This window comes from Silurus aristotelis (assembly GCF_946808225.1).
Source record: "Silurus aristotelis genome assembly, chromosome: 5".
Lineage (NCBI taxonomy): Eukaryota > Metazoa > Chordata > Actinopteri > Siluriformes > Siluridae > Silurus > Silurus aristotelis.
This window is the reverse complement of record NC_139578.1, coordinates 5,686,382-5,697,971: the sequence shown is the minus strand read 5'-3', so window position 1 is coordinate 5,697,971 and position 11,590 is coordinate 5,686,382. Positions and strand designations below refer to the sequence as shown.

At 35.6% G+C, this 11,590-nt stretch overlaps 1 protein-coding gene across 1 annotated transcript; it reads left to right on the top strand.

The window, feature by feature from the left end:
• Window positions 1-5,451: 5,451 nt before the first annotated feature.
• Window positions 5,452-10,818, top strand: mrps14 (mitochondrial ribosomal protein S14). The gene is made up of 3 exons (XM_083541308.1): window positions 5,452-5,606; window positions 8,179-8,343; window positions 10,415-10,818. Exons 1-3 carry the CDS (start codon window positions 5,541-5,543, stop codon window positions 10,595-10,597), a joined length of 414 nt encoding a protein of 137 aa, XP_083397434.1. The 5' UTR covers window positions 5,452-5,540; the 3' UTR covers window positions 10,598-10,818.
• Window positions 10,819-11,590: the final 772 nt, after the last annotated feature.

The window sequence follows — 11,590 nt, the reverse complement described above, 5'->3', positions numbered from 1 at the left end:
CAACTGGCTGAGATGCATAGCTGTGAAAAGATCACTTCCTCAAATATTTCTTGATTCAATAGCAAAAAAAAACAGATGTTTAAGAAGGCACAGTCTATTATTCAGATGATGATTTTTTGTTCTTTGCTGTTAATAATTAAATCTGAGGGAAAATATAGTCAAAGCATTTAGTTTTTTTTCATCAAAGAACTTAAGGTAAACTATAAGGTCCAGAGATTGTTGTCAGTCTGAGAAGGTGGAATGTAAAGTATAGATAGCCTAGGTGTCTCCTGACCTATACAGGGTGATTATCCTCAAGGGAAGGCTAGGCATCCAGGTTTTAAAACATTACACAGGTCAGTAAGTCTTTGACCTAAGGTCGAAACAGACACAAAACCTTTAATAGCCTGAAGCCTAAATTGAACTTAATAAGACACCAAAAAACCCAAGTTTTATAATCTGATTATAATAATCACAAAAAATATTTTTTTTTTACTAAAATTGCTTGTATATGGCAAATGCTGGAAATAGTATTTTTTATATAAAAATGTATATAATGTAGGCTTTTTTTTTAATGTAGGCCATATTTTTGATAAATATCAATTATTTTCCATTCTGTGAAATAATAAAATGATCACAAAATCTAACATGGACAAAAAATATAATTCAAAATTAATTGCTGCAAAGGAGTGATCGTATCAGGTTGACTCTACTCACCCTATAGAGGAAGGGTGAGATTTTCAGCTATGTGGACACAGAAACTTGAAGCTGGCATGCACTCTAAAGTCAATAATTAGTTCCTTGAGATTAAATTAAGTGAGAGGTTGTAGTCACAAAACCATTCAGTGAAGAGTTTACTTCCCCCCCATCTTCTAATGATGGTTTCTAATCATTGTCAACTTTCTGTTGGTTGATGGAGCTCAGTTTGCTGATGCAGTCATATGTGTTAAAGTGTAGAGCATGTGTGATAGGACAGAGCCCTATGGACATCCAATGTTTTAGGGAAAAATGAAATTCCTCTCAGGTGATCAATTTAGCCCTCAGCCTTTTTCAAGCAGGGCAGATCAGTCTGCAGAATCCAGAAGCGGTGTGTTGATAGCAACTGAGCTAGATTTGCATAGGAAGAGAAAGGGCTTCTCAGCAGCTGTTTGCTATTAGCAGATACACACCTGAGGGCTCTTCAGAATAAGTCCAAGTTAAAATGATGCAGACAACAAGCTTGATATTTTTTTAGTACCAAAATGAAGTTGAGATGTCACGGTGGTCACTGGAAGCTAATTGAGATAAGGTAAATGTAGAGGTTATAATACTTTAAAATTAGCTACAATATGGAATAAAATCAATCCCAAATAAAGAAATGCAAACAAACACATTTGCAAACAAAGACACATGCAAATGAGTGTGTTTACCCTTACCAGATATAGGCTATATACAGTCGAACCCACTTATCGCGACCTCAGTTAACTCGCCAACCCTATTAAGTCAGCGTTTTTGAAGTGGAACCGCCAAATTCTCGCCTTGTCTTAGCATTTTCTCATCGGTTATGTCGATTCTTTTATGTTGCCGAACCCTAATATCTCGAGCACAAGGGGAAGCAAATATGCCACTTAACGTCGGTTATGTCAGGAATCCCCCTGCCAAAAAGCCCAACTTTTTTGATTGACCCTTCCAAAGCCTGTTTTGAGTGGAACACGTCTTTGAAAACCTCTGTATGACCCTGGCCACTGTACTGCAACTCAGTTTCAGGGTGTCTCCAATCTTCTTATAGCCCAGAACAACAATTCTAATTCTCAAATCTTTAAAGAGTTCTTTATCATGAGGTGCCATGTTGAACATCCAGTGGTCAGTATGGGAGAATTGTACACAAAGCACCAAATTTTAACTGCTTTAATACAAGATAAAAAAAATGTGTATGGTCCTGTCAAGCAAACAAAAACATATTATAACATGTGACTTTGCATAATTAAAAACATACAGCTGTTATCACCTGTTGTCTTAAGGTGTACTCACTATAACAGTAAACAGTAAATCTGTGCTGCTACACAAGCTGCACACTGACTATTGTCCTTCGAGAAGATATTAAAATGGTTGCTGAATTGTGAGGGGTGTTCTTACTTTTAAGAAACTGTGTGTGTGCGTGTGTGTGTGTGTGTGTGTGTGTGTGTGTGTGTGTGTGTGTGTGTGTGTGTGTGTGTGTGTGTGTGTGTGTGTGTGTGTGTGTGTGTGTAATATATATTGTTTTATTTATTTATAAAGGTGAAGCACCAGGGAGTGGTAATGTGACTTGTAAAGCCAAAGTGGAGAGAGATGCTCAATATGAGAAAAAGGTGAGAAGTAACTTTCCCAGGCAACATTCTCATCATACTGATATATTGAGATGATAATCCTTCCCCAAGACACACAGAACAGTTCATATCTGGTTATTAGATGAAGTAAATACTTGTTTTTAAAAATAGCTCACCTTTTCCCATAACCACTTAAAAACCAGAAATCCAATTATACATGTCACTGAGATATTTAATAGTATGTGTGATTTCGAAATATCCATTTGAAAATACTTTTTATCTGTGTGAAGCTGCATTGAGACAATGTTCATTGGTAAAAGTGCTAAACAAATAAAAATTAATTGAATTGAATTGAATTGTACTTTGAAAATGCAAGCAGCATTTGAATGAAAGTAATCCAGGATTGATGAGAATGAGGCTATGAGTGATGAGGCTATGGTTTTAAATGCTTGAGATTAGCAAACAAATAAATCAATTTGCAATGTTTTTAAATAACCTGAACTGAACTTCTTGAGATTGTGACCAGAGCGAATAGAGTATGATAAGAACTATAAGAAATCCTATTATAATAACAAAATCTTTTTTAGCTGGGCATATATCAAATCAAATCAAATTTTATTCATCACATACACATACATACAGGGTACGACATGCAGTGAAATGCTTATTACGACGGTCCGGCATGAGGTAATAGGATGGGGAAAAAGAAAAAGAAGGCAGATCAAAGAAATAGTATAAAAATAGTATAAAAAAAACTAAGAAGAATTTAAAAACTTTATAAGAATATAAAGATATAAAAGATATATAAAGATATATGAATGTGAGACAAATATATATAATATTTGGGTACAGTACATATGGTTTGTTGGCAGTTTACCCAGCCTGCTCAATAGGGTGACCTTGTCTGGAGTAAAATGTACCTCCACACTTCACATACTTTGTTCCTGAAGTATTTGTGGCATTATTGTATAAGGGGACTGGCACATAGACATGTGGACATATTTAAAGCCAGGTAAAGGCTCAGTGTGTGAATGAGTATCTCGGTGGTCAACAGTAATTTATAGAACTTTACAATAACCATGACCACCCTAAATCTTACATAAACAAATGATTGACTGCTTAAAAGCTTTCAGTAAAAGTGGGAGGGGAAAATCAAGAAAGACACTAACTATTATGTTACATAGAGCCACAGCTCTGCCACGTCTCCGAACAGACCAACATAAGGTTTAAATAAACCTAAACTCAATATCATATAGGAACTCCTGTAGTGTGCCTGCTATAGATTTAAAGCTGTTATGATGTGAGTTTCTTTACATTTTTCAAAATAAATTTTTGATGACATTGATGATGAATGGCTCTTGGCACATGCCTTTACAAATATTACATTTTATCATAAAATAATACACCATATTAGAAGGGTAATGTATTCGGTTTAAATTAAATATTTTTGTATCGACACATTTAACAGACATAGCGATTTATAACTGCTGAACAGAATCTTAAATGGTAAACCACCTCAAACATTTACCTCATTTGACTGATGTTTTTACTCAAAGCAACTTACAATTGAGACAGTATAAATATAACACAATTTTTAAGGTTCTTGCTTGAAAGTCCAAAATTGGCAGAGGGGATAAATAACTTTTTTATTACATTTCCACACACTTTCACTTCCTGTGTAGGTGGACTATTATTGCAATAATCTCGAAAATGTGAAGATTTTGTTTCTCTGACTTTGGCAGCAAAAGTATATGAGTGGTGCTTTTCAACTGTATAGTATTATAGGCACTGTATTAGCATCAAATGTCAGTTTCAAACGTTTATTACTACAACAAACAAATCATGACAGGGTGTCTCACTATTTCAGAACAATCTGCTCCAGAATGATTTCAGAAGGTTTCAGCAGTCCTTCTTCATCACTTTTAGCTGTTCCTTATTAGTCATTAAAAGCCTGGTATATATCAGAGAGTGGGAGAAGTGAATCCAGTGGGTAAAATGAGTCGCTCTTTGTATATAGGCAACTAAACACTGATTTAAGCATGTGAGCACAGATTAAGAAACAAAGGGTCCTTTCAGACTGTAATAAATACAAAGAATACAGAGCTGCAGGAAATTGCTTACAGACCCAAAGCCAAGTGAATTCATCTTTTTTCTTTTTAACTTACTGATAAAGTGTTTGAGACATGACTGCAATTTGCATAGAATGTAAATTGTTTTATTAAAACTGTGAGTAAGAGTTATGCTAAGGCTTTTTCTTTTGGTGGGTGGGGGCAGTGTGCCACATGTTTTGGAGCAGGTCAAGTCAATGTTTCAGCTACAACAATGAAATGAATGAGTGTGAAAATAATATTCACCTAAGTTTAAATGTGGTGTCAAAGGATATAGTGTACTACTCTGACCTAAAGATTTTCTAGTTGCATAAAATGTATTATTAACTCCTAATAATATTATAATCATATTATAACCACGTGTTGTTAATTCAGTTTATTGTTGGACAAGCAGCCATAACACTAAAACCAATGGGAGGTGAAATGAATAACATTATTTCTTTTGGTACAGTGGCACATGTTGCAGGGTGGGAAATATTAGGCACCAAGTGAGCAATCAATCCTCAAAGTGTTTTTTGATGTGTTGGAAGCTGGAAAATGGGTAAAGGTCTGAATCTCACCAACTTTTGCAATAAGCAAATTGTGCTGTCTAAATTGCTGGGTCAGAAGATAAGCAAAACTGCAGGTTCTGTGAGGTGTTCCTGATGTGCGGTGGTTAGTTACTAGTAGTCCAAGTAAGGAGAATCGTTGACAGGGTCATGGACACCCATGATGCATTTGTGGGGCAAAGGCAAACCCATCTGGTCCATTCCCATAGTAACAAAATTCCCTACTGTAACAAAAATTGCAGAACAAATTGCTGACTGAGATGCTGGCTATTATACTTAGATGTCGGAATGCATAGTATGGGGTAACTTTTTGCAAAGCAGTCAGTGTGCCACGTCCACTCCTGTCCATGCTTGAAAGCACCTATAAAGGGAACAATAATCATAGATCTCGACCATTGTAATAAGCTGATCATGATCTGATAAGTCACAATTGTTTTTACATTTACACACACACACACACACACACACACAGACACACACACACACAGACACACACACACACACACACACACACACACACACACACACACACACACACACACACACACACGAGCGAGCCACTAGATGGCGGTAGTGGGGTTCAGGTCGAGATGAGCGGCGGATAAACGAGGAAGCTGAAGATGGCGTGCAGAATGCTCCTCTCTGGTTTAGGGTTTCTTCACTCATCATTCCAGTTCACTAAACAGGTAACGTCGTCATGTGTGTGATTAGGAGCTGTTGTGTAATCTTCACTACAATTTTTTTTTAAAAGATACAATTATCTCCACGTTAAAAGCTCTGTAATGTATGTACGATGAAGCTAAGACTTCAGACCGAGTCCTAAATAGCTGTGTGAGATGCATATAGTGCACTACATAGGGTGCACTTCATTCTTTAGGTAGGGCACTATTATATAGAGTAAGACGCTATTTGGGATTCTGCTTTATCACATGTCAATGTCAAAAAGACACTTGAAGAAATCTCTGAATGGTGATTATTTTATTATTATTATTTTAGATTAATTTGAAGAAAGTTGAAGACACAGTAAGGTGTGTAGTTATAACTTAGATGTCGCTGCTGGTGGTATTTCACCGTGTTGTTGTATTGTTCACTCCATAGACTGTGTAGTGCACAGTGAGCGGCCCAGCATCTGTCATTCATTTGGTTTTGCACCTGTGTAATGAAGTTACACCAGAAAACTCAAATACAACGAAAAAAAATACGTTTCTGCACAAGCTATAATTACACAGAATTAGTGGCCATGCATTTCGCATCTACATCTTTAGTGGTGTCCTACACGAATCAAAACATCTCTTAATATCTTCATTATGACACCACGTGTATAGAAACCATCAAATTTTATACAGAAACGCAGTAGAACAGAGCGCTGCATCACAGATCGGTATCTCACACAGCAAGAACGAACGGTACTAAAGCAAAAAAAAAACAATAAACCCAATTCTCCTTTCACTGTAGCCACAGCCGCATCATCTCTAGCAGAATCTTTGCTTTTAACGTCATGCAATGACCACAGGTTTCCAGTGCATTAAATTTTCCAGGGGATTTTTTGTGCAAATTTTGTGATATTGTGAAATTCTAGAGAAAAGACAATCAGAAGTATAAATTGTTCATGAAAATGCTTACAACCTGTTTTGAACTGTTTTGACAGTCTGTCTTGTAAATGTCCTTGTAACTATATCTGTGACCAAGTCAATTTCTTCTCCTCTGTTGGCTATTGTGGAATAAAAAAAACAGCTATTAAATCCACACAAATATGTTTGTGGCTGTGCAGTTTGCAACAGATGCGGTTTGTGAGCTTAACTAGTGCGCTCTTTGACCATCCAAACAAAGGACATGAAAATTATTTTCAAAAATTACGTTGATAATATTGAATGCCTTCTGGATGTCTTTAGAGTATCCAAATCTAAACCTTATCTATTGACACATTTCTATAGATGCTGCTTTATGCTGAGATTGAAACATGGATTTAGTTATAAATTGCCTGGTACTAGGGATCTAATGGTACACAAAATTGACGATTAGATACGTACCTCCGTTTTTAAATCACAGTTTGGTTAGATTTTGGTGTGGTTAGGGGAAAAAATGCAAAACATTACATTTCTTGTTTTTTATTAACCAAATCTATTATTATTAACATTTGTGAACATCAACAGTTTACAATTTAAAATAAAATTCCCCCTTGGATATATAATATCTAAAATAATATTTTATAAAAAAGAAAAGATATAAATAGAGTCACCTTTTTATTCTATTTATTAACTTCACTGATTTGTGAATTGATTAAGTTTTACTGATTAAATAAAATCAAATAAATGGAAAAATCGAATTAAATAGGTTACGTTTGTTAGACCCCATCTGGTTAATACAGGTGTGTGTGTGGGTTTTTTGCATTTAATATTTAATTCTCTATAGATATGATCTACTTAACTGTTCTTCAAATTTCAGCAAACTTTATTAAATGTCTTTATTCCTTCTATCCTTCATTCATTCACTTCCTCGCTAAGCAGAATTGTCAGGATTTTCTCCTTTTAAAATAAATTCTTAAAGCGGGACATAACACACTAAAGAATCCACATTGCTAGCGTTGGCGATGACCAGGGAGCGGCAGCGATTTTGCGTGTGTGCAAAACAACACACTACAAATCTTATTTCCAGTACGGAGTGAGTGGCTACAGTGATGCTGCTCTAACTCTAGTTTCTTTTTATACCCCTGACATTGTTGTGTATGTTTGCAATGTTTTTTATTTTTTTTATGCGCTCATAGTGCGAGGCAGAGACTAAACAAACTTGCGGTCCACCACTTTATACATTTGTGAGGGATTTTAACTATGTTCTGCAAGTAAAAAGGATTGTATTCTGCAGACATGTGCACCAGACCGAAAGCCTTGTACTGAAAAGGTTTGGTACGAATACCTGTATTACTGTATTAACTTATAAATTCTACCTATTGTGAAGCTTGTATAAGAAAAAGGATAAAATATGTTCATTAGCGAAGTTTTTTTATATCGTTTTTATGTTAACATACAATTTACATACGATTTTACTGCATATATCCACATCTGCACAGCTTGTTATATGCACTCACGACTGTTATTGTATACCTTATATGAAGTATGTGTGTTTATATTCCTCAAATATTTCTCATTTTATTTTAAGCACAACCAATAAGCTGCAAATGTTTTGGTAACAGCGATAAAAATACTTGTCTGCTGCACTCTGGCCTCAGTGTTCATATTGTGCTACTGAATGTGTTTTCAGGCATGCAGAAGTTCACTGGGAATCACTGAGCAGGTCCGAGGTTATTATGTTAACTGGAGAATGTTGCGAGATGTGAAAAGAAGACAGATGGCATATGAGTACGCAGACACCAGACTTCGGATCAATGCCATCAGAAAGAATACACTCTTACCTAAAGAGTTACAGGTGCCTTTCCATTAGCTAAATTCTGTGTGTGTGTGTGTGTGTGTGTGTGTGTGTGTGTGTGTGTGTGTGTGTGTGTGTGTGTGTGTGTGTGTGTGTGTGTGTGTGTGTGTGTGTGTATAGAGGAAGTGAACACAACATACTTTATATTCCAACCTTTCACATTGCTCAGTTTTTTTACCCATGATTAGGAAGGTGATTATGTTTAATGTTTTTTAGCTGTCTGAATATGGAAAGTAAGTATAAAAGTTAATTTCATGTATAAAAGCTAATTATACAAAATCTGTAAACACAAAATATTTGGAAACACCGTCTTTTATGGTTTTTGAGCAACACATGCATGTTCCTTTTCTTTATATGCCACAAACTAGAACACTTCACAGTATGAAGATTACTTTGACCAAACAAATACATAAGTGTACAAATGTTTTACTTTATTATCTTTGAGAAATCCTCCCTTAAAATGAAGAACAGTTTTACACACTTTTGGCATCTGAACAGCTTCTCTAAACCTTAAATACTTTGCTATGCCTCTTGTAAAACATCTTCCCTATTTGGATATTTATTTCTAACTTTTTGTTCATTTCCTCCCAGAGCAGTTCAATAAGATTTAGATCTAATGACTTGGTAGGCCAAGTGTCCACATCCAGGTTTGACTGTGGGTGTGAGGCAGTCTGGTAGCATCTTCTCTCCTGTTTTCTATCTTAGATAAATTCTTCTGTTAGAGCCAAAAATGTAAAATTTGAACCCATGTCTCCACAGAACTTTCTTCCAGTCATTAGCCAGTGTGGCCAACTCAATAAAAGCCTTACATTTTAGCAGTCTGCTGGTCATCAGCAATGATCTGAGAGAAGCAGTTTTTGCTGGCCATTAATCTGGGAGGGGTTTTATGGCAATTTCTATACAATTTAAATTCTGTAATTTAGTGGGAAGATATATTTACAAGTGGAAAACTTTCAAGATAGCTGAAATCTTGAAAGTTGATAATCTTCCCATGTGTAAAAGTCTGCAGCAAATTCACCCCAAGGTCAGACAGGGAAATGTTTAAAGAAACTGCAACAAAACCCAGTAGTTACACCTCAGACTTTACATGCCTCAGTTAGCATGTGAAATGTAAAAGTTCATGACGGTACTAAATTGTAAGAAAAAGACAAGTATGAACAAGTATGGTTTGATGGGTTGCCAGGGAACGCTTTAAAGTTGTATCTAAACAACCCACATGAGATTTGGAACATTTTTCTTTGGATTGACAAGACCAAAGTGGAGATGGTTTGCCCTAATGCATAGCACCATGAAACACAGCCTATCAGTACAAACATCTCATATCAGCTGCCAAGCACAGTGGTGGAGGGGTGATGATTTGGGCACCTTGGTGTCATTAAGTTGGTCATGAACTTTTCTGTATAGCAAAGTATTGTATATCATCTGTTAACAGCTAAACCTTGGCTGAAACTGGGTCATGCAACAGGCCAATGATCCCAAATCTACAAGATAATGGCTAAAAAAAAAAGAATAGACTCAAGGTATTGCAATGGTCCAGTCAAAGTTCAGACCTCAACTCAATTAAAAATCTGTGGCAGGACCTTAAGAAAGCTGTGCTTTAATAAATGCAGACAAACCTCAATGAACTGAAGCAACACTATAAAGAAGTGTGAGCCCAGATTCCTCCACAATGATGTAAGACACTAATAGTCATAGAGAATATGACTTCTAAAGGTGGTTCTACAGTCTATCGCATCATTAGGTGTACTTAGATTTCACACATGGTTTCTCCATTTCAACTTGGATTTTGTAAAAATAAATAATGACACTGTGTAAAGTCATATCCTGGTGTTCATCTGAGGTTGTATTTACCTAATTATAAGACCTGATTAAGCGCTGATGATTTTTATGTCCTGATACCTAAAAGCATAGAATTCAAAGAGAGTGAATTTTAGTCACAAGTTTTTATAAATAAATAAATAAATAAAATTTTCCACCATAGGTGTTTTTACTTTCATCCTTTCCCATTAACTCTCTGTGTTTGTTTTGTGAGACTCTAACTTATTTTTATTACCCTACTTTGTTCCTGCAGGAGGTAGCTGATAAAGAAATTGCAGCATTGCCCCGAGACAGCTGCCCGGTGCGTATACGCAACAGATGTGTCATCACGTCACGACCCCGTGGCGTGAAACGCAGGTGGCGTCTAAGCCGCATCATCTTTAGACAACTAGCAGACCACAACCAGATGCCGGGAATACAAAGAGCGATGTGGTGAAAACCTAAAAGTGGACAAATCAGCATTAATGGCTTTTACAGCTCCAGTACTGAGAAGCCTGAGATGTTCAACATGTTTAAAATCCCAACAGAAATGTTCTTCACATGTGCACATAAAGTGCTGTTTGTAAAGATCAAGTGTAAAGTTCAAGTGTCCTACTTATTTTGGGAAATATTTTGTTGCTTTGAAAATAATAAAGTTTTTTCACTATGATGCTTTCAGGTTTCTGTCTCTTGAACATTATTTAGGTTTTACATTATAATAATAAGAGACAAAATAAAGACAATAACACTGGCATTCTTTATCATACCTAACATTACTGTAACCGGTGACATGAAGATTTATTTGCAATTTTTCCACTGTCTGCTTTAATTGGTCAGAAAATACTGAAAGAAATACTTTTCATGTCGCCGTACAGGTGATTCCATACACAATTCTTATTATTTGTAGATCTTGTAATCACACAGCGTCTGATGGAGGTGTTCCAGCTGATGTCATCAGGTTTTACTTTGGAATTATAAACTTTGGGTATCACATAAATGTTTTAATCAAGCTGAACACTGTTCAGTAACACTTGTCAGGATTCTAACCGGCCTCATTTGCTTATTAGTGTCAAGTGTCTACTTCATTGTTTAATGCAATATTAATAAATAGTGTAGCTACTGGAAAATATTACTTTATAGGTAAAAAAAAAAAAAAAAAAAGCTTTTAACAGTGTCAAATCTGGTGTATACAGCTTACAGTAATGAGCTGAACTTAAATGAGTTTTATTTTTGTTTGTTTTGTTTAATTTTATGAAAAGGTGACTAACACTTTTACCCTTGTAGATTTAGGGGTCATTAAATGATTAATGAAGCGTTTTAATCTTGTGTAAAAGTACAAATTTTATGAAATTATAACAAAAGAGTAAAAAAAGCAGTCAATGTTGGCAAAATGTTTTCATGTACTAATTTCATGTATTTACTTTTCGTCTATTGGCAAAGGGCTTTTATT

Bases quoted from the DNA above. Each gene is read 5' to 3' on its own strand.
- mrps14 (XM_083541308.1), top strand. From the start codon at position 5,541: ATGGCGTGCAGAATGCTCCTCTCTGGTTTAGGGTTTCTTCACTCATCA. The intron at 5,607-8,178 runs GTAACGTCGTCA...ATGTGTTTTCAG, and splicing joins CATTCCAGTTCACTAAACAG to GCATGCAGAAGTTCACTGGG. The intron at 8,344-10,414 runs GTGCCTTTCCAT...TTGTTCCTGCAG, and splicing joins TCTTACCTAAAGAGTTACAG to GAGGTAGCTGATAAAGAAAT.